General features: G+C 37.4%; 1 protein-coding gene and 1 long non-coding RNA gene across 5 annotated transcripts in view; both read right to left on the minus strand.

Moving 5' to 3' along the window:
• Positions 1 to 5282: 5282 nt before the first annotated feature.
• LOC5564812 overlaps positions 5283 to 24409 on the minus strand; it is a 74925-nt gene continuing 55798 nt past the window's right edge. For 3 of the 4 annotated variants that reach the window (XM_021853947.1, XM_021853946.1, XM_021853945.1), the window contains 5 exons: positions 21610 to 22741; positions 21371 to 21544; positions 16225 to 16382; positions 14208 to 16167; positions 5283 to 6461 (listed from right to left, as the gene is read on the minus strand). In XM_021853947.1, coding sequence (XP_021709639.1) covers positions 6368 to 6461; positions 14208 to 16167; positions 16225 to 16382; positions 21371 to 21544; positions 21610 to 22715 — 3492 coding nt within the window. In that variant the 5' untranslated portion in view covers positions 22716 to 22741 and the 3' untranslated portion in view covers positions 5283 to 6367. The remainder of the gene's footprint in view (positions 6462 to 14207; positions 16168 to 16224; positions 16383 to 21370; positions 21545 to 21609; positions 22742 to 24409) is intronic. The other variant, XM_021853948.1, reaches the window with a different exon arrangement.
• LOC110679419 lies at positions 9266 to 9985 on the minus strand. Its single transcript, XR_002502472.1, has 2 exons — positions 9497 to 9985; positions 9266 to 9434 (listed from the first exon to the last, which is right to left on the minus strand). It is a non-coding gene; the product is annotated as an uncharacterized LOC110679419 (long non-coding RNA).

Raw genomic sequence — 24409 nt, forward strand, 5'->3', positions numbered from 1 at the left:
TATTTTGTTTTTTTTTTATTTTAATTTTATCGGTTTGTCTGGCAGAACTAAAAATAGGAATTGATGCGTGGGTCATGATTTTCGAGTTATCAGCTACAAAAACATAACACTTGTGTTGCGTTACGATAATCTGACTCATCATATCGTGAGTCCAAATCATGGTGTATTTTCATAAGATGAAAACACAATTGAAGTCATGATATTCCGGTGCATAATCATGATTTTGGTATTCTGATTTCTATCCGTGTATTGCTACTCGTATTATCATACGATTTTTTACATTTTTTTTCTATATTTTATCAAGCATTTAATCAGTTTTTTCATTAGATATACCAAATCATTCTTTTGTAGTTAATTTAGTGATACTCTTACGGACTTCTTATAGTGTCCTCCAAGAACTAGCACCAGCAATTCCTCCAGAAATTCTTCAGACATGTCTCAAGAAAGTCTTAGGAAGTCATCTTGTAATTCTTCCATCGATATCCCATGGATTTTCCTCTAAATGAAGGTTTCCTTTAAATGAAGGTGATTATGAAGCGAAGCCAAACTTTGAATTTTCATGAGCACAAGACTGGAGAATCTGTCAACAGTTCGCTTTGAAAATCAATCCAATTGCTTGCTTGCAGGTGGTGATCAATTGGATTAATTTTCAACGCGGAGCTCTGTTTGGTTCTCAAGTCTTGTGCTCTTGAAAATTTGAGGTGTGGCTTCGTTTTATAATCACCTGAAAGCTTTATCCTTTCTCTATTCGATGCCACTAAGTTTGCTATGTGTTCCAAGCGAAACATGAGACATATCACGTGAAGAAATACCCTATATTTATCAAAAAATGGGCTTTTTTGCAAACTGTTTAGCTAGCTGGCGTACGAGGGGTCCACCAATTTGAGAAAACAGAAAGGACCACCCTTAAGTTTTATCGAAAACTAGTGATCAGTGACATAAAATTGGAATTCTAACGATGGGTGCCGATGGCGGCCTGGTTTCAGCGAGAATTGCTCATATTCCAAAAAGCAACAATTTAAAGAAAATAAAGAAAAAAAATCTAGGAACTTTGAAAATTGCAGGATTTTTATACGAATCATTTATACGTCCAAATTTTTATACGTATCATCGTATCGTCCATCCATCGGAATTCAACAAATTTTCATAGTTATACAAAAATTTTCTCCAAGATTTGAATTCGGAAAAATCTTGCATTATGAATTTTACCATAAAACATCTTTGGAATTGTTCTTAAAAATACCGCCAATGTAATAATCAATAACTTCTGCAAAAAAGTTAGTTTGGGTTTTTTTTTTCAAGTAGGAAGAAATTTGATTCTACATTATTCTGTTCACTATTAAACTTCGGACTTCATACAAAACATGTTATATTATGTTAGATACCTTCAGTGAAAAAATCATCCGTTTTAACGTAAATCATTGTCCATTATAAAAGACGAAAAACTAGATTTTTTTGTGGTCAATCCTACAAAAACTGCCTAAGCTTCTCTGTGAAGTACATTGTCAGGTATTTCGTCAAAAGTTTCAGAAATTCTTCGGTAAATTCTTGAATTTTCCGAAAATAAATTCAAGTTCAATTTAAGCTGAAATTACCAAAAACATTTTTTTTAATGTGCTTTCAGCACTTGGCAAATTTGATATTGATATTATTCCATAAAGAGTAAAATGTGAAGAAATTCCCTAAAAATATTGATGTTTTCCTGGAGTAGTCTTTGAACCAAATATGGAGAGCCGATAGATTTCTATATATTATTTATGGAAGAATTCCTGAACTAATATTCTAAAAAATATATGGAGTATTTTTAGAACCTGAAATAATACTTTATGGAATTTCAGGAGAATTATTTTCGAGAAGTTCGTGAAAAATAAATAAAAAATCTCTGGAAATATTTGGAGAGGTTTCCGCTAGAAACTTTAAAGAAATTTTCCGCTAGAAACATTATAGGAATATTTGAAGTCATAAAAAAAAAATCTTAAGTAGATATTGAAAAATATTTAGAAATTGCTAAGAGCATTTTTTCAATTAAATCTTGTTTAATTTTTTATGAAAATCTTGTAGAACATTAGGAGGAATCCTTAGAGTAACTTAGAAGAGTAATTTGATGTTATTTTGACAAGGGAAATTTTTCAAGCAATCGAATAAACGAATGTTTAAAACTCGGAATTCTTCAAGAGAATCAGAAAGTCAAAAAAACTTCAGGAAAAAATCTGTTGAATAATAACTACTGATCCCGGGAACGATTTTCCGTGGGAATCCCAAGAAGAACTCACTGAAAACTGGTAAAGGAATTTCAACAGAATGAACTGGTATAATATGGAAATAATTCATGAAGAAATCCTCGATACCTGAAAAACTCTTGCAAGAATTACAAAGAGACATTTTTTGGCAGAATTCTTGAAGTTTTTATTACTTGATTAGACAAAGAATGGATATTTTCCGAAGTGAAAACTGAAATTTACAAGTAACACTGATGAGCAGCGATATCAGACAAAATCACAAACAAATAAAAACAATACAACAGATTCCTGTAAGAATATTTCCAAAGAATCCTCCAGGTATTTCCCCAAAATGGTCTGCTGCGGGTTTCTCCAGGAATAAACCAAGGGATCTCAATCAGAAACAATTTTGGGGGAACACTGTAACTCTTGAAGCAATAATATTCATTAGAATCCTAGAAGGAATCAATTCATGAATGACTTAAAATCTTTCTTGAGGAATCACTGAAGAAATCTTTGAGAATTCCTTGTAAATTTCTTGTAATTCGTGAAGAAAACATTAGATAAGTGAATACGATAAACACTGTAAGAAGTCTTTCACGATAGCCTTCAAGTATAGTTAGTTTACAGATCTCATGCCAGAGAAAAATTAAACATGATCAAAAAAGAGATCAAACAAGAACCAAGAAAACATAATCTAACAGGAGACATGATCTGACTGCTAATAGGGATTCATTAGAGAATCCGATCGGACATTTGTGTGAGAACGTTTCAAATAGGGTTTCAATGCTAGTAATGGACCCCTTAGTAGCTGAAATTCATTCTAGACGCTTTTCCGCAATGATATCTCAGACGCATATACGTTTTGTGGAGTCTAACAACAAATTCAATGTCTTTACTTCATAGTACGTCTATGAAACATACAAAATCATTCGATTTTTCCAGCGAAATATGCATTTGAAAAACTGTTGTCCGAATGCCTATTATGGACCCTCCCGGGGTCCATAATAGGATTGTTTACAAATTTGACGTTGCGTATTATGGACCCTCCATTTGATTCCCATGTAATCCGGCTCGCTGCCGACGAGCCTATTATGGACCCACCTGGAAATGCGTATTATGTGGTTTCATTTACAAAACTGTTCAAATATCTGTATTTATGCGTCTCAAACCAAATATTTTGCCTGAAACTGCTGACTAACAATGTAATCGAAGTTCCCCCGGTGGATTTTCATAGGAATAAAGTTGCTTTGAGTGTTAATTTTATGTTTTTCTGTAGGGGGTCCAGAATACGCAAAGGGTCCATAACCGGCATCGACTCCCTACTTTCTAGTAAAACTGCACGGATAAAAATCTAATTCCCACATCATGATTTACAAGTCATGCTATTCAGAAATTGTTTCAGTCGCGATATCAGGACGATAAATCCTGGTTCCTAGAGTCATGATCGTGATTCTTCATTAGCGTAACATCCAGAGTGACAACAATAAGCGGTGAATTTTCATTCAAGTTATTCGCATTGATCACCCATAATTCAACACGATAAATTGGCGGTTTGGTAAAGTGTGTGGCTCTCAATCAGAAGGTTCTTGGTTCGAATCTCACTCTAGCATATTTTGTTTTTTTTTTATTTTAATTTTATCGGTTTGTCTGGCAGAACTAAAAATAGGAATTGATGCGTGGGTCATGATTTTCGAGTTATCAGCTACAAAAACATAACACTTGTGTTGCGTTACGATAATCTGACTCATCATATCGTGAGTCCAAATCATGGTGTATTTTCATAAGATGAAAACACAATTGAAGTCATGATATTCCGGTGCATAATCATGATTTTGGTATTCTGATTTCTATCCGTGTATTGCTACTCGTATTATCATACGATTTTTTACATTTTTTTTCTATATTTTATCAAGCATTTAATCAGTTTTTTCATTAGATATACCAAATCATTCTTTTGTAGTTAATTTAGTGATACTCTTACGGACTTCTTATAGTGTCCTCCAAGAACTAGCACCAGCAATTCCTCCAGAAATTCTTCAGACATGTCTCAAGAAAGTCTTAGGAAGTCATCTTGTAATTCTTCCATCGATATCCCATGGATTTTCCTCAAGATTTTCGTTTAGAATCTCTTCAAGAATTTAATAAGAGTTCTTCAGAGATGCCTCCAGGGATTTCTTAGGATTTCCTCAAAAATTATAGTTCATCCAATTCTCAGGAATTTATACTAGGCATTTCTTCAAGGTTCATCCAGGACTTTCTTCAACAAAACCTATTTCCGCCAACAATTCCTCCATGTTATTCTTCCAGGAATTCATCAACGGATTCCTCCAGTTATTTATTTTTTGGAAACCTTAGGGATTCACCCAAATACTGTTGCAGGGATTCTTGCAGAATTCCTCCAGGGATTCCCTCCCTGTGTCTCCTGAGTATCCACCAGTGTTTCATTCAGGGATTCCTCCATGGATGTTTCCTGAAATTATTCAAGAAATTTTTCCAGTGGTTCAAGAAGTTCACCAGGCATTTTAAGTGTATTTTTTAATAATTCCAGTAGGTATTACTTTAAAAATGGTTCGAGGATTCTTCCAGAACTTCTCGTGAGAAAATAAGAAAATCCTCCAAAAATTTCGCCGAAGGGTTCTTTTAGAAATGGTTACATGAGTAAATCGAGGGAGCCAAACAGGGGTAATTCAAGAGAACTGTAAAACCGCTGGATAATCTTTGGTGGAACTTCTGTGAGATTTTCGGAAGGGATTCTAGAGCTCATAGCGGGAACCCTGTAATTCATAGATGCTATGCTTAATAAAATGCTTGGGGAAACTTCTAGAAGATTTCCGAGATTCAATCAATTTGGAATCCCTGTACGTATTCATATAGCTTTTTTTGTAGAACTTTTTTTTTATTTTGGAGGAATAATAATAATAAGTACGAATATCAAAACACATTAGAAGTCAATAGTAAACATTCAGCATAACTTGAAGTAAATCCCATGCACAGTAGACGCTAATCAACCACAAAAAGGAATTCGGATACTGTTATAGCTCATGCAACACGTGTCCAATCTATTCTCAGCTATAAAATATTCATGTATTTCTTTCAATTGCGGAACATTCTTACATAACATGTAAATAGACTATTTCCGGTCTACCGGCTTTCCCTCAACTCCCATTCATCTACTCAATCTTTTCTAGATGATTTCAATCACTTCATTTGGCATATCGGATCCGTTGATCGTTCTTCAAATTGAATGGTACTCAATGGGAAGCTACGGCTCTTGTTCTCATTTCAATAAAACAAGTAGTTTTTTTTTATTTCTAAGTAGAGTATCGAGGCATACTTGTGCAGCGGTCTTCAACTATTCGCTTCTGGTTCTAACAGTTTAATTGGCTCGCAACCCTAAACCTTCCCAACATAACTGGAATCAACAACAATTTCAATACTTCAACGGCTGCCATTCAACAGACCTATCTAATTTTCATCATATCGCGGGTAATAAAGACAAAAGCTCTTCCAAATCGTTATCACCCTTCTGGATGCTACTTATTTCTGTTTCGGCTTTTGAGCTGCTCATTCCCACAGGCAACAATGATTGATGAGAAAATTGGTTTCGTTTGCACTGCTTAATCGTTTGTTTCGATGGTAATAAATATCTCTGAATGCTTCTCCAGAGGAAGCGGCGAATCTGTTAGCATTTTATTCAATAGTCATCATTATGTGCATTGTTACTTAACAATAATTAATTGATGAGAGGTGTGTCTGAGAGAGAGCATATAAATTGTTTCGAGTTCTTTCAGGAGATTTTCACTGGAGAAATTATAATTTAAATTTGTCATTCGTATGATGTATCATACTGATCGATAAAAATCGGAAGATCACTTCACGATCTGGAGATTACAGTTATTTGTACATTTATATTAATATTTTTTTTTATTTCATGGAAAACCATAAATAATTATCTACATATTTGCCAAGTAGTAAACAGTGCTGATTGTAATACTCAACGGATCGGCACAACAAATCAGTGGTTCCCACTGACAGTTCAATGTTCGTTGTGCAAAACTTAAAGATGGTTCTTACCTTAAAAAAGCTAAATACACCGAAAGCACGAAGCCGTTAAACATTGTCGGAGGGCTGGCAGGCGGAAGCGATTAAGTCTCTAGCAGTATCGACGCGGCCAGTTGCACACTCCAGCCAGTTTTCAGGAGCGCCTCCTCGCACTTGGTTCGATTCGCCACACCGAGCCTGCGAATGGAAAATGGACAAGAAATGAATTATTAGACAAATATCCAACATAAAAACTCGTCTTCGCCGTACGCTCGATAGGAAATGTGACCAACCAAAGAGTAAGATGGTCATTAATTTTACTTCAGTACTCGCGGCTGAAAAGCGATGATCCGTCGCCGTTCGGTTGAACGGGTAGTATTATGCAGGCTAATGAATTGTGTGACTATAATGCCATGGACGATTAATATGTTTCCCTCACGTGGGTTTCGAATTGAGCTGGATGAAACCCATTGAGGCGGTAAGTTTGAAAGTAAAACTCCTCGTCAGTACGATTAGATTCGGTGATTTAGTCTCTGATGGGTTCATTATTACGAAGGGCCATGCGCTTTCTGATAGAGAGCGAACAGAAGCCTAAGCACTTTCAGTTTCTGTTGGTTAAAGTAGGGGATTTGGTAATAGCAAACCAATGTAGGTAATTCACCCTCTTCTACTCATGGTAACTTCAAAGCTCCAATGATTTTAGATGAATTTGAGACTAATCGATCCAGATAAATACTATGCAATAGTTACAAGAACAAATTTCCATACTAATCTGACTAATCCAATAGTAAAAAAAACCTTGCAATAGTGAAACGATTGATAAACAATCTATTCACTTTTGAAACCCAACTAAAACATACGTTGATTTTTAAAAATAAAGCCTATTCGCAATATTGTTTGTTCAAGCAGTGTTTGGAAAAACATAAAAAAATCGATCAAAGTCGTAGAAAGGGTTAAGACGTTTGGTATAGTTTAATGGTTGTCAGTCATGAATGACTTCGCTTGCTCCTGGAATATAACCCTATAGTAAGTCGCGATTCTGTGATCAAATCATCCGTGGGTTTCCAAAAGTTTGTTGTTCAGTTTCCAAAAGTTTGTGAACCAACTGCTGAGTGAGCTTTTTTTCTAATTCGATTCGCTAACACGTTCGTCGTCTAATCATGTTTTGATTCGTTGATTTTTTCTTCTGCTAAATATCTACACGGGGCAGCAACACTCGGTACTCTCTTGTAAAAACAACTAATCACGTACCTCATTTGGAGGTATAGGGTGTTGTTCTTTTTGGTAGCGAGCACTTCTTTAGCAGCGAAATTCAGAAGACTCGTACTGCTTCAATTGGTTTGAAGATGTTTATATAAATTTGCACCGATTTAGCCTCATTTTTCGATGAACACTTAGAGTCAGCAAGTCGATCCAAAAGGTAGTTGAATGAATCCGAGCTCAATGTTGAACACGACGGAATTGTAGGTGATCCTGTTGCAACAAGCCATTGACACCTTCATAAATCACGTAAAGCAATTTTTGACCTCCTCATAGGATTTGAGCACCACATTGTTGCTTACATCACCAGGCGAAAAACATGCTTGGTATACACATTTAACCCTTTCTTTCCCACGACTATTTCAAGTAAATAAAAATAGAAAACAGTCTTTTTATTCGAAGTGCTTGAACAAATATCTTTTATTTAGGTCAAAATTATTAAACAAGCAGATAACTGTCAAAAAAATAAATGGAGTTCCTGAGCTCCATTGGGCATACAGCGTACTTTTTTGTGAAACAAGTTTTTTTTCTGTCTTTATTAACGAGATTTTTAGCCCTGGGCTAGTTCATCTCGGGACCAACGGCTTTACTTCCCTTACAAATGAAGTCGCCATTATAACTTTGTTGCCATAAGTGACTATCTCGGGGATGGGATTCTATCCCAGGTCTTCGGCGTACTCGTAAGGAGTAAAACCCTTTAACGAGGGTGCTGACAGAGACAATGAACATGCTGGAGGATCTCGTGTTTTACCTTTTAGTGGAATTCAACGGGAGTTCAGGCGTTTTTTCAAAGATACTTTCCGCGTTGTTACCTGCATTTTCTTTAGTTTCACTTTCAATGAATACGGCATCGCTCAAACGTCAAATGAGTGATCTGACCGAACTTATGCATTGGAGCATGCGCAATGACAGTCATTCAGTTTTTGCTGTTATCTGCCCAATGGAGCTCTACAATCAAATTTAAGTTTACGGAAAAAGTAAGTAAAAATATTACAGTTTTAATCGCTATGGAGGTTCTACGCATCTATATTATGACGCCGATAATTTTATTGGAACATTTTCATGGCAACATATACATTTTTCAGCGTACTGAAAACCGCCATGATTTTTTCGTTGAAAAAATCGGTATTTTTCGAACATTTTTGTATTTTGTTCGGTTTTTGAACAACTTTCAACAGTCTTTTTGTCGTAATTAATATAAATGACGTAGAGACAAACCATTCTGAGAAAAAACCGTTTTAAAATAAAATTATATTCGTGCAAAGTTGTGGAGCTCTGGAGCTACCATGGGAAAGAGAGGGTTAGCTAGATATCACTTCTATTTCAAAAAAAAAAAAGTGACTGCTTAGCAAAAATATAAAAATCTGAATACCGTGTCGTTTCATATTACGGACACTTAAGCCCTCAGTGAGGTATAACTCATCGAAAAACATACACGCAGAGAAATATATTGTAAATTCGAACGAAATCTATATAGATTCAACAAATTTTATTGTTGACTCACGGCTTATCGGCAATTTTTGTTGACTCAATGATAACTTCCATTTATTCCTACAAAATAAATTGTTGTTTCTAAAAATGTCCCAAAATAGCCAGCTGTCATAAACAAAAAGAAATGCAATTGAAACAAAAATATAATTTGTTGATTCTAAAAACACCCCTTATTGAAGTAACAAAGAATGTGTATTGAAACAAAAAACAATTATTGTTGTTTCTACAATTCTGTTAATTGATATTAAGCATTTCATTGATTTAAATATCATTTTTTATTAACATTCCTACTAATTCAATGCGCAAGTAGGTTTACAGATTATATTTCAACATTGAATTAGTGTTTCGAATTAATAGGTGTAACATGATATAGTCCGGTATCATCGCCGCTGCTAAACCAACCGACAAATTTAGGAAATTCTGAAATAAACAAATTTAAAATAAATAACTTGTCCTGCAATCTCATCGTTTGATTTAATTACCTATAGCATTCCTTCTTTTCGCATTCACACCGCCAAAACTATCATGAATAGTAAAATCATTTTTGTCAGCATTTTGTCATATGATTACTAAAATAATATTGTATTTAAATTAAACTACGACGGAAAATGTATACTCACCAAAGTTATTACAGCTACCCGAATATCCCATCGACACTTATTTTTCAACAATAAGCAAAATTTGTTCGCCTCTAACTCTCTGATTATTTCTTAAATACAAAATGGCAACAATAAAAAAAATGTTTATTCAACAAAATGATATTGTTAAAACAACAATTGTCATTTGTTGAAAAAAAAATCGAGCATCAATATTTCATTCGACACAGAATTTTGTTGTTTCAAAAATATGCCGAATTAGAAACAAACCAACAGATGGATTGATTCAATTTAAACAAGAATTGTTGGTTCTAATAATCGCGTTCTTAGATTCAACCCTACAATATTATTCTGCGTGTATAAAATAATAATAAATCTTCGAGCTGTTTAGTAGAATACCTATAAGTAGATGAAAAAACCGAATTTAGTACTATACCATTTAATTCCACTAGAGTTTGTATCCTTTGACAGATACGCGTATTTCGACCTCAACTGTAAGGCCGTCTTCAGTGTCGTGTACTAGTACACGACACTGAAGACGGCCTTACAGTTGAGGTCGAAATACGCGTATCTGTCAAAGGATACAAACTCTAGTGGAATTAAATGGTATAGTACTAAATTCGGTTTTTTCATCTACTTATATAAAATAAATTATTCTGTATGATTCCTTCACGTTATCAAACCTTCAAAGCATAACTTTCGAATGGGAATGAAGATTTTGATTTCGCATAGAAAATTTTAAATAAATAGAAATGTGTGGGCTTTTTATGATTCTTAACGTTTAACGCTCCGTCATCGTAATCATCGTCATCATCAAAACTTCAAAAGCAGTTTTTTTTGCTCAAAACTAAAACTATTCGAAAAAAATGTGTTCACTGTATTTCGGTTGGAGAATAGAATACAATAAACACTTTTGCCTGTAAATTTTCTTGATTTTGAACGAAAAAACTGCTTCTTAAAATTCCGAAATCATTGACGAATCCTGGCCCCTTAATCTGGGCGATTTCTCACTTTTGTCTCATATTTCGGACACCTTGATTCGAATGCTCATGCAAATTATGAATAGAAAATTCAAATCATCTATCAATCTTTTGAACGGCCAAAATTGAAACATTTCGCGTAAAATGTCAAATGGGCCCATAATCAATGGCTCTCAATCAGTATTGGTACACGACGGAACAAAAACGAAGCGTGATCGATATTCTTAAAATGATGCAAGTTGTTTGGTTTGCGGTTTTTTGCCGCTTTCCATGATATTTTGAGATAATAACTTTGAAAGTAGATGAGATATAAAGTTGGTGTCTGCGAGAAAAAAATGGTTATTCAATGCTTCTTGTAGCATAAACTTTTTTGTAAAAATCATTTTATAAGAAGTTATTCTAAAAAAAAAATGGGGATGAACCAGCCACGGGCTGAAAATCTCCCTAATAAAGCTAATAATAATAAAAATATTCTAAAAAATTTGGTTTTAGGGGTTTTTGGATTACAATACTCGAATCTTTGGAGCATGTAAATTACTTCTAGAGCTAGAGCCAGCTTTTCAGCTTTACTAGCTTTAAAAACAAATTATCAAATAGGATTTTTTAACGCTTATTTGCTACCAGAATGATTCTTCTCCATATCTTCGAGTTGAGGAATAGCATTAATTCTTTCATTTATTTGGTGTAAAGTCATTGATAGAAATGAACAATCAGTCGAACAGTTGAGATAAGATAAGAAAGGAAGAATCTGATTGTTTTTTTTACGGAAGCCTCATAATTCAACATGATGAGCGCTGAGATGGTAAAAAATCATTCAACTTCTAAAAACCAAGATGGGGTCGAAATCCAAAATGACCGCCAGATTTTTCAACTTCAAAATGATACACCAGCATTTCGGCATTACGCCCACATTAGAATAAAGCCTGCTTCTTATCTTTAAATTTCGCTATTTTTCACATGTATGTTTGGCGATAGTTAAAACAATACTTTATGACTCAGAAAATCAAGGATTAATTTTTACTCAAAAACTTAAGAATTTCCATTCTAATCCAATTTTGGCAATGTTTTATGCGAAAACTACAGATATTACCACAAGACATACTAATGTCCCAACGCGCAACTTATAATCTTCATTCAATAAGCAACGCATATGGTAAAAAATGTTTGTTTATTTCAATCAATGTTTTTAGACGGTTTTCATTTATTATTCCTGAATTCAAAGATATGTCGAAGAATTATTCTTTTATCAAAAAACGAATTAGAAAAGATAATTCCTATTGGATAACCTGTTTTATAACTAATCAAGCTGAGCAGTAGGCTCGGTTCCGGTAGGGACGTAACGTCAGGAAAATGAAGAATAATATGAAGAAGAGTATACGTAACCTTGTTTGCTTGGTAGCCTCTCAACATGTCTTCGACATGTTGAGTGCTATCAAGGTGAAAAATTAATTCTACGACTTAAAATCAAGATGACCGCCAAATTTTTTCACTCAAAACAATACTCTCATTCTTCACTCGGCTCGAATAAAACACCAACGATTGAAAACTCGTTTCTTTGTTGTACAAAAAAATGATGTTATCATTGACTGCACTCGCCATATACGTCAAAATCGTAGAACACGGTTAAGAAAATTGTTCATTTCATAGAGTAAATACCATAGCTTTTGTAGCCTATCTTACGCATTTTTATCAGCTTTCTGATGGTGGTCTCAGAATTCAAAACGAGCGGTGAGCAAATGGTGAAAAAACGATTTTTCTAACAAAACTAAAAAAGGCGGCCAAATTCAAAATGGCCGCCAAATTATTTTTAACTTTTTAGTTAAAACTATATCCTTTCTCTATACGATGCCACCAAGTTTGCTATGTGTTCTAAGGGAAATATCAGACATTACTATTACGTGAAGAAATATCCAAGATTTATCGAAAAATGGGCTTTTTCGCATACTGTATAGCTAGCTGGCGTACGAGGGGTCCACCAATTTGAGAAAACCGAAAGGACCACCCTTAAGTTATAACATACACTAGCTATCAGTGACATAAAATTGGAATTCTAACGATGGTTGCCGATGACGGCCTGGTTTCAGCGAGAATTGCTCATATATATGGCAAAGCATTTAACAAATCTGTCATTGTGGAATTGCAATTGGACTCACTCATATGTATGTAATATTTGGTCGGTGTTCAGACAGACCGGAATAACTGATATTTTGGCATTCTAAAGATACGTTAAGGAATCCGTCAATTTTGATTTTCCTATGTTATTTTGATACCGATGCATCATCAAATATTACATCAAACAATGCAATAATTTAGGTATTTCCAATGGGTCTACCACAAAAGGCCGAATCACAAAAGGCCGAATCACATAAGGCCGAATCACAGAAGGCCGAAAACACAAAAGGCCGAAACATACAAAAGGCCGAATCACATAAGGCCGAATCACAAAAGGCCGAATCACAAAAGTCCGAATCACAAAAGGCCGAATCACAAAAGGCCGAATCACAAAAGGCCGAATCACAAAAGGCCGAATCACAAAAGGCCGAATCACAGAAGGCTGAATCACAAAAAGTCGAATCACGGAAGGCCGAAAATTTAAAACAAATTTTAGTGAGAGCCACAAACATTCAGCACATTTTTCTACAATATTATGAGCATTTTTACAGTAGGGTAAGGCGGGACAAGATGCACAAGTAACATTACTAGCTGAATAACAGTTTGTCCAGCTAAAATATGGTTAGTGTTTTTTTGGGTTTGTCAGCTGGTCTATTCTTAGCTTACACACCCAAAACAAATTCTATAATTGGAGCTGTTGTATTTTGTACAACATAAGTGTAGAAACCTCGCGAAAACTGGAATGTTATACAGTGCCTGTTCGATTTTGGCAACATGCCAAAAACATTCATGTTGCCTAAATTGAACCGTTCCAAAATTTAACGGTTGTTTTTATTATCTTTTATTACCGTAACAGTAATTAAATTTACCTATTTTGAATATGTTAAGCCTTAAGAAGGCCCACAGAAACATTGAGATTGACAAGATTTGTGACTGATAATGATTCATTTTTTCGTGTACATGGATTTCCGTGTCGCCAAATTGAAGCCGAGTCAGAATCGAACGGGCATTGTACGATGAAAAGTATTCTTAAAAAACTTAGTATTCTCAGGATCACTCAAACACTTGTTATACCCTATCTCAGCAATCATTCTCCTGCTTGTTTCGTAAAAGACTATGTTGGCATTATCCCGGGCAAACGCTTGCTGCCCGAACTCGCTGTCGCTCGTCGGACCTAAAAATTGAAAAACATCCTCTGTTTGCATTATACCGGGCAAACGCCTGGATTTGCTGTTTGCATGGCACCGAATAGATGCTATACGGCCTTTTGTAATTCGGCCTTTTGTGATTCGGCCTTTTGTGATTCGGCCTTTTGTGATAATCCCATTTCCAATGACTAGCGTACGTTTTTCTGAAGCCATGAAAAAGCACTTGATAATGGAACTATGTTATATATAACAAATAGCATATAACATATAATATGATATGCAAATGTCCGGTTTTTGGGCAACTGCGATTCCAAATACTTGGTAAACACGATAAACAGATAAAACAAGATCGCTTACCGACACAGCCGCTCGATTTTGAAATGCCGTACCGCCAGCGTGTGATCCCAGTTCACAGCCGTCAACGCATCTCTAGCCTCGTCCTCGTTGGCTTCCTCGCCCAGCTCGGACATCAATGCTGCAACCTGTTGGTCCTGTTGGGCCAGCCGGTCCAGTCGTCTTTGAATTTGCTGAGCCGATAACGGGGCAGCAGGAGCGGCCCGAATTGGCCTTAAAAGTTCGTCGTTGGACACCTCATCATAGATCACAGGTTGTTGTTGGTGTAATTGACTGACGTTGTTGTAGATTTGCTGCTGTCGCTGTTGCGCAGGAATGCGTTCGTAATACGACGCAGGAGTGGCCGCTACCGTGTCGTATATATCGCTTCCAATAGTGGAATAAACGTCGTTCCCATTGTAGACGCTGTTGTAAATGTTCTGCACAGGAACGGCGGCAGCTTGGGGAACCATAGCAGATTGCTGCTGTAGCTGTTGAGCAACTAGATTAATGGAATTGACATTCGGACTGGAACCGTATAGTCGGGTATCGTTCTGGATTCGAGACAGAGGTCGATTGGAAACTGCAACATAATTGTGGGATTTCTGGGAGGTTGGATTGGGGAGGTTTCCGTAGGTGAGTTCACTGTTGCTCAGCGAAGTGGCAGCATTACGTTCCATCCACATTTGCGTTACCACGCTGCTGGTATCCGCCGATTGCACGTTATTTTGCTTCTTAGGCGAGAGCATGCTTTGCGTGCTTTCGTAGTTCTTGCGCTGGAAGCTTTCGGATGCCGCGACAGCAGAGTTGTTCGCATAAATTTGATGCAAGTTTGCGTTCAAGTTCTTGCTTGCGCCAGCGCTCATATCGTGGCCTCCGATGGCGTAAATTAAACCACTGCTTTCGTACTTGGAAAGCGAGCTCATCAGACTAGATATGTGGTTCACGGAACCGTCCTTGGCATTCGATTTGGCAATATACGCCTGCGAATGGTTCACGCTGTTGGTATCGTTTTTGTAGATATCCTTCTCCAGTTCCGCCAGGAATGTCTTATCCAGCTTCTTGGGGGTCAGATTCAGTACACTGGGGTCGGTAGTATCCAACGTTAAGCTGCTAAGATTGACGTCCAAAGAATCGTTCAATCCCTGGGCGCTCCCATAGGAACTGCCGGATGTGTTCGGCGCAGAACTCATACTTGCCATTAAGGAACTAGAAAGTTCACTTAAATCGGTTACTTTCCCGTAGTTTGAATCAATCTTTGATATAGCTCCTCTATTCACATTCCCGTAAACGGCTGTTGATACCGTTGGCTCTGCAACTTCTAAGGTTTGCTGCCTCTTAATCGAGGCCATTAAGTCCCTAGCACTCACTGCACTGGATGGACCACTCTCGTAATCGGATGTCGCATTGGAAGCAACCTGGTTTGATGGGCTTTCCAATGAGAACGCCATTCTTGTATCGAACGGATGTGGTTCAGGGCTGACCTCGTCAAAAGCCATCGTGTTCGTATACTTTGGAGGCATTTGATATGGCGGAGGTTGCAGTCGAACCGGTTGCTGCTCTTCGGCTACTTGTGTCACCGTCTGATACTGCTGAATCTCTGAAGGCAGATCTTGCTGTTGATCGCCCTCCGTTGGAATATCGATAGGTTCGTCCAAAATGCTAGTGAATTGGCGGTTGCTGTTCCCCATGACGACCGGAGGACTAGCCACGCTTCCCGGATCTTCTCCTGGCGATGACAGGTCGATCAAAATTCCTTCCGCCGATCCCTGAGGAAGATTGTGCGGCTGAGGCGGCCTGAGAGGACGATTTTTACTGTCCTTCACCAGTTGTTGCTGCTGGTGCCGGTTGAGCTTGTGGTGGTTTTCGTTGACGAGTTTATTGTAGGAGAATTGCTTCTGAGCATTACTTTTCCGTTCCTTGGCGAACTGCTCCGAGACGCATTTCCCGCGACGATCGGTATTTAAGGTGTTGTTTTTACCTGCTAACATGGGAATAAACCTTAGAAAATTGAGCTCCTGGTTTAAATAATTGGTCTTACCTCGCAGTTTAACATCTCCGTTCATTTCTAGCGTGCTCGGATTACCCCAGCAAGCTCCAAATGCTGCTCCGTGACCTGTGTGCCGGAATGAGTCGTGTAGTGGGCGACTGATGGTACCCGATCCACCACGGTGCTTGGAGGAATCGATGGCAACATTACTGGAATAAAAAAAAAAAGATTTAATACTGGAATAGTAGATGTAGATACTTAGTCAGAGTTTTTGAAGTATTATTCTAACAACAAGTTCTGAAAGAACATTTTACGAAAAGTGGCTAGAAATAATGCTGAGTTAATTCTTTATACAACTTGAGGAGTAATTCCTAGAAGCAGCGTTGCCAACCTTCCAGATTTGTGTGGAATATTCCAGATTTTTGAGTCTCCATTTCACAAAAATTGGGAAGATCCAGATAAAAATTTGCGGCGAACTCAGTCCAAATAAATATAGTTCGATCGTTTTTGGATGACTTGGCCATATGCTGGGTTGGTCCGAATACCGGTTCACTGGTGGAAGTGGCCATTATATTGGCGAATCTGAAACCTGGCTTTCGACATTTAAATTTTCATGAATTTGCAAATCAAGTCAAGGTTCAAATGTATTTGATTGACTTGACCACATGTCGGATTGTTCTGAATTCCCGGTTTCCTGGGGGAAATGACCTCTAAACTGTCGGTTCTGAAACCTAGCTGGCAACATCAAACTTCTTAAATTCACAAATCAAGGCTAAAGAGAGTAACTCAAAGGTTTCTGGATGACTTGATAACATGCCAGGTTGTTTTGGATACCATGTTCCCCAGAGGAAGTGGCCATTATATTGGCAGTCTTGAGCCTATGTGACATATCAAACTTGATGAAGTCAAAGTCAAGTCAAAAGAAGAATAGGATGACCTGGCCACATACTGGGTTATTTCGCATAGTTGGCTCTTCGGTGCAAGTTGCAAATATGTTGGTGGTACTAAAACTTAATTCAAATATCATGATATGTATTGCAAACAAAGTCCAAAGATATAAAATCGTGTGAAGATTTGTGTCGTGAATTTTGAGTTAAATATTTACTCCGCAGAATAACCTTGAATTCGCAGATGAGTTTCTGTCAAGCTTGTAGCTAGAAGAGTCGATTTAGGAATTTGTTACATCTTATAAACTCTCTAACATACTCATCCACTCTTTCTTTCACGAACTCATACATTTTCTCATTATCACACATACAGAAAACTTTGCTTTCCATCCCAAACTCTAAAATCGTTTTTTTTTTCCTCACTTCCCCACACGTGGCTCCGTTTGGCACATGTCACTTGAGCCTTCATTAGGTGCCTTAACATAGTCTTGAGGATGTACGTCCTCTACATTCGATATAATCTATACTTAAGAACGGTCATCTACAGCAGTATGTTTAGCACATAATTGGTCACTACTCTCAGTGGGACTGTTATGCGTAGAAATTCACCAAAAACCCCGTATTTCTAGGCATAACAGTCCCACTTTGAATTTCGTAGCTAAATTTACTTTATTCCCATAATACAAACTCATGACTCTAATAAACACGCTTTTCTCTATACTATTGTGAAGATTTGGATTTAATTTACCACACACCTGATCAATACGAGTCCTAAATGTGTTAAAATCTTAAAACGCGTTTTTCTCGATTGCATATTTTGGAACATGGGACAATTATGCGTATAACGGCAGTATAGATTCATATTTTTAATTGTGGCAGACGTTTATATTGCTCAAAAACCTTCAATGATTTCTTATAAGTTTCTTGTTTACTATTTGTATGAATGGACAATTTTAAAATAATCGCAAAAGTGACCTTTATTCAAGGATTGAACAATTCCCAAAAACTGTGTACCCAAGTAACATTAGTAGCCGAGTAACCGCTTACCCAACGAACAATTCTAGCGTTATAAGCCAAGATTATTTGCTTCCTGCTGTATAACAATTGAATTGGAGCAGCGAACGCACCGAGAAATGAAAGCTGACATAAATAGAACGATTAACGTTAATACAACTGTTACGCAAGCATTTTGCAGCTACAAATCTTAGCTGAAAAAAAAATCCTCAGTTATCGCTTTTGCTGCTTTCACTAAGCTGTAACTCAACACCGTAGCAACCTAATATTGTGGAATGAAAGTCACTATCATTGATCCGGCAGCTTCTATGGAATATGAATTGTTATGCACACCGTAATAGTAGAAAAGACAGCGTTGAGACCTCTCGATACTGAGATCGTGAGTTCGATCCCAAGCGTTGGCATGTAGGTACTTTAATTGTGTAACGTTGGGAATATTAGTTCAGCAACTTGTGGATTGAATGCCGGAAGCAGTGAAACCAAAGACACAAAAAAACAAACACAAAAACACAGCTTCAAAATAATTTTTAATCGATAATACAGCGAAACTGTATAAAAATTAAAATTGTATTGTATTGTAATTGTATTAAATTGCAACCGTTGACAAAATAGTTGATTAAGCGCCTTCTGAAGATGGTATATAGCTACTTGTCCTATAACAGTCGAGACAAAGCAATGATCGGTATGCATAACTGCTGTCAACACAGCTAAAAAATAGGGTGAATAGATTCGCCAGATTTGTTGATTAAAGAATCGCATAGAAGCTTTCTTTTGTATGTACAGCGCATTTACTCAACATAATGCCGTGTAAAGGAAACTTCGAAAATGTTTACATTTGCACTAAATGTTAGTTGGGTAGTCAGCTCAAACGAGTATATTTTAGCTGAATAAGCTGTTACTCAGCTGAAAATGTTACTTGGGTAAGAATACTGAAATAGAATATATTTCATTATAACCGTATTTAGAACGGGTGTCACAACACTGAATGTTATTTATTCAATCAATTTTATAAACTTAAAAACCCGTCAAATTTGTCAAACTTTCGTAACATTGAAATGGCTCTTTAAAGTAAAGCATCTCATATTGATTGATTAACAGCAGTCAGAAAGGCAAACATAAACGACTAAAACCAATTGCTGTACACAAAACTTATGGTATTTTTCAAAACAGAATATTAACTTAAAACTTAAAAGGATTTTTCATAGAAATATGGTTATAAAATTCATGAAATGAATGATCCACATGTGTGATCTGCTATTTCGTAAAACACACAAATGATTCTCTTATCATTTTAATTAGAATTAAGTTTTATTTGTGTTCTAGAAGTTAAACTTGAAGCAAATCATATGAAATCAATGGAAATTCGCAGGTTCCCGCTATTATATCTCAAGAGCCTGATTCTTTAGGTGCTCGTTAGAAATCCACATGATTCCGTCAGGACTCTGAAGCATCTCGCATGGAATCCTGTGATATCGCCTAGATTTCAGGAGCTTAAGATTTCGCTGCGATATTGCTGGAAAGTCTCAAGACAATCGCTAGCGATTCCCAAATTTCGCTTTCTCTCTTCAGTATTCTCAAGATTTTCCCAGACATACTAGAATATCTTTAGAAAGCCTTTATTGCCTGCTAGGAATTCACAGGACGTCCCAGAAATCTTGCAAATCTACTAGGAATCACCAGATTTTGCACGTCATTCCCAACAAGTATCCTCAGGACCTCATAAGGAACATTTTGATATTTTATGCAACCTGTATAATTGATTCGAAATCTTGGTATGACACGTAATATACTCTAGCCTGAGCACCATTGTTAAACATTGTTGGATCGTCTTTTGAAAATCGGACATCCATAGAATCTCTACTAACGAGGGAACGTAGCTCTGAATAATTAACGCAGATAGATCAGATATACACTCATACCACAGACAAACATTCAAAACTCTATCAATCGTATTCATCGCACGCTGATATGATTTTATTGAGAACAATGCGTAGTTTCTGTCTTAAACTCTGTGTGAGTCTTAGACTTTTTGTTGGTCTTGTGCGTTGTACAAACGAACGGTTCCAAATATGCAGAAAAGGTTTTTTTATAAGGTGTATCACCAACCGACAGACTCAAGTGGGCTGGTCAAACAGTATGAATGCATGAGAAACGTTGTAGGAAATCAAGTAGTTTAGATACTTATACAGATTAATAACTTTATGAAACGTTACGAATACCCAACCATTCTGAAGAAAAAAAAACGTGTACGTGTGCCCTAGGGGAATCGGGGGTGAAATGCACACCCAAAGCAATTTTCATGTTTTCTCTTGTAGGAATCTGTCCGATTATTTGTAAATTGCTCAGAATTGAAGAAGAATGTTTATGTCATTTAACAAGTTGAAAAAAAAATATATAATTTTATGAACATTATAATAATCAGGCATTGCAGAATTCGCTCTCATTTGATTTTAAAGCACGATCAAAGCAATCGAAGAAAAACATCCCATCTGTTGCGGTCCATGATCGGCAATGTATCGCGAGACGAGACTCGCGAAGACGGTCTTCTTTTTCTGTGATTGCTGGTTTTTTTTTTCTTATTCCTCTATGTGTTTATACCAATCATGCGCAAGCCGTTCAAGCTTTGACATGAACATCTCAGCAAAAAAATGATTGCGTTTGCATCACACTGAATCATAAATAGCCTTTTGCGTGAAATTTCATGCCAGCAAACGTTGCAGACATTAGAAATAACTAATCTTGTGTTTAGATTGCTAAGCAACTTTGGAAAAAAAACTGCTCTCCCGACTGAGGTTTTTAATAACAGTTTATTGCGAATACAATACTTTTCACTTTTGTAGCCATGAAAACAGCGGGCTGCATTTGACGTTTCGTGACAGCGGAATCTGGGCTGCATATGACGTTGATATTTTTCCTCTTCGCGAGTCTCTCTCAGGTTGTAACTAGTCTGATAAATAGGAGCAGTGAACGAGAGCCCTAAAGAGAGAGCGATGATAAAATCCTTGTTTTTCGCTTATTTACCGTTGGGGATAGGTGTTTTATTTTACTGGCACAATAAACAATCCCAGAACTTCCGATAGCAATAGTGCTCCCCAGGTTTGGAGCTTGTTAAGAGAGGTTTTATCATGCACTGCTATCCCCCCGATCTGATCAAAGTTGTAGCAGTATACGATATACAGTTTCTCATAATAAGCTGCATATTATGATAGTTACAGAGAGCGATACGTGAGAGTTTCTCTCCATTTTCTCAGGATTCAATCCCTGATTATAATATTGAATATTGTTTTCTGACTTACCGCGGAAAGATTCCGATTTCGAACGTGCGCTGATTTTGACCCTTCACGAACTGTAACTCTGGCCGGTCGTCGATTATGCATATGCAATCACCTTGCTCCACTGTTAGTCGACTATCAGCCTTATAGTTCATCACTGCCCGGTAGATGGGCGGGGGCGTTGCGGACAAGAATTCCCTAAAAAGTAACAAAATGTTTCCTGTAAATTCTCAACCGACTCATTCGATTGTCGAATATCATACTTAATAGCAGCGAACGTCGGTCGCTCGGCGGGTGTTTTATCCCAGCACTGCAACATCAACTGATACACATCCGGAGGACATGCATCCGGATGGTGTAACCGTTCTCCCTCTCGATCGATCTTCCGCAAAATTTGCGACCCATTCAGGCCCACCCAAGGATCTTCCCCGAACGTGAACATCTCCCACAGCGTCACCGCAAACATCCACGTATCGGAGGCATGACTGAACTGCCGGTACCGCAGCGATTCCGGAGCACACCAAGGGAAGGGAACTTTCTTGTGCTCGGTCATCACGTAGCAATCTTCCTGTTGGGGCAGCGCTCGCATCAGCCCGAAATCCCCTATCTTGATTTTGTTCCCGGAAGCGAGCAAAACGTTACGACACGCCAAATCCCTGTGCAAGAATCGTTTACTCTCCAGGTACGCCATTCCGGTAGCAACCTGGACGGACCAGTTCCAAATGGTTGTCAGCGATGTGTTCTTACACTGCTTGCGCAGCGTATCTAGAAGGGACCCATTCGCTGCCAGTTCTGTGACCATCATCATCGGCTGCGATAATACAACACCATGCAACCTTACTAAGTTTGGATGATTCAGCGTGTGCATCGCTTGAACTTCCTTGAAGAAATCTTCTATCACACCGGGTTGCGCCAGGGTATCGGCTTTGAGAATTTTCACTGCCACCGGAACGATTTGCCCTCCAGGGGCATTCCATTCGCCTCGTCGTACCACACCGAAAGATCCATCTCCCAACTTTACCGACATGGTCACATCCTTCTCGTGGATCAAACAAGTCAATGCCAGGGCCGAAGGTTCCTCAGTCTCCCTCGCTACAGCAGGCTTTTTCTGGGGCTGCTGCTTCCCCCCACCGATCAGCTTCGAGAGGATGTTCCGTCGCCATTGCTGGGCTTTCTTCTTCTTCACCGCTTCCATCAATCGCCGGATGCCGGGTTTGCCCAGACCGATCTTCTCCAGGTCGTCCACGTGCACGTAATCGAAGTGCGCCAGCCGGGTGATTTGCAGCTCATCTCGTATCCGCGGCAGGAACTGCTCCAGTTGAATGTCCACCAGCAGTTCCTCCAGCCAGAGCGTGTCCGGATCGGACATTTTCGCCGCCGTTGGGTTGTGGTTATCTGCAAAGTGGAGAATGAGAGATTGTGAGAAATGGCTGAAAGGATGATGGGAACGGATGTTGAGTGCGATAATTATTGTAAGGGAGCGTGTGCGATGGCGGTTCAAAGGGGCAAGATTTTTTCTTATTTAATATTTCGATAAAATGTAATTACAGCATATTCTTAAAAGATTCATAAAAGATATATAATCGTCATCGTTTCTAAACGGTTACAGAGCTGGTAGCGACTAGGTGTCTAAAAAAAACCTATCTAAAACTTATTGTTAGTGTTCTATAAGCACTTCCATAGTTATTAGGGTAACCAATATATTTTGGACCCCCTTGGTCATTTTCCTGCAAATTTCCCAGTTTAAATCGAAAGACCAACTCAATTTGCATGCCATTTGTAAAGATAGGACTATTCCGCACTTGCATCAACCGTTTGTATAAAGAAAATGTGTTCAATTTATCTGAAATTAATTTAATTTAATCGGTGCATCCATGCAACCGTTACAACACGTTACACACAAAAATTTAAGCCGTCAGAAATTTTTCAAAAGTAAACAAAAACTTTTTTCAAATTTCTGGACAAAAAGCGTAGAATTTCTTCGGTTTTCCATTGTCGATCGATTGATTAGACTATGGGCAAGCATATTATACATCCAATGTCATGGACTTTGTCGCCAAACGATAAAAAAATGCCAGGGTCCAAGATATATACTTTGAGGGTCCAAAATGTATTGGTGTGTCCAAAACAATGAAAAACAGTGCTTCACAATTCAATTATTTTTGACGATTTTTTGGATCCTACATGACCGTTTGGGCATTTTTATCTCGTAGAGAAAGATTTTCTTTACATTTTGACATGTTCTTTGACTTGGTTACGCTGTGCAATTAATTAATTGGGACACAAAACTAAAATCATTTCCCTAGGGGGTCCAAAATACGACCGTTACCCTAGTTGAGATCTGTTTTTTTTTTTCAATTGGTCCATTTTGTATTCGTATATTGTGTGGCAAGAGTATATTCTACACAGAAAGAAAAATCAATGTAAATTTCACCGTAAAATTAGGCACATGAATTCCCAAATTTGTTGCAAATGTATACATCAACATAATGTAAATTTATGCGAATTGTCGCGTAATGCGTTAGAGTGCATGCTAGATAACACTATATATAGCGGAAACTTACATGATGTTGATGTATTCAAAAACTTTGGAATGGTATTATTTTTTTTTCGATTTAGGTATAAGAAATAACACAATAAGTTTTCATTTTTGTTTAGTTTAAAAATAGTGAGTTAAGAATTAGTTTAAATTATAACATGTTTTGTTTCAATCTTGTTTAATGTAGAGAAAATTTTGTTATATTTTTTTGTTATTTTAACTACCAATATTATACCAAATTTTGCTAGAAAAAAAAACTGGTTACTGAGTAACAAAATCTATTACAGTTCCGTTGTAATCTACTGGTCGGGTACATCATAATACATTAAACCATCACAACATAATCAATTTTGAACTGTTTATAAAACAAAACTACTTCTTTGTAGATTGATCGCTACTAGTAATTCACTAGAACTGCCTATGTTTACGATACGATGCAGAAATGTGGTTGGGTTGAGATAAAAAACCGACGGAGAACGATCGGAGAAAAGTGAACGCGATAAGTTCAAGGGCGCCTAATGTGT

This window comes from Aedes aegypti, chromosome 3, assembly GCF_002204515.2.
Source record: "Aedes aegypti strain LVP_AGWG chromosome 3, AaegL5.0 Primary Assembly, whole genome shotgun sequence".
Lineage (NCBI taxonomy): Eukaryota > Metazoa > Arthropoda > Insecta > Diptera > Culicidae > Aedes > Aedes aegypti.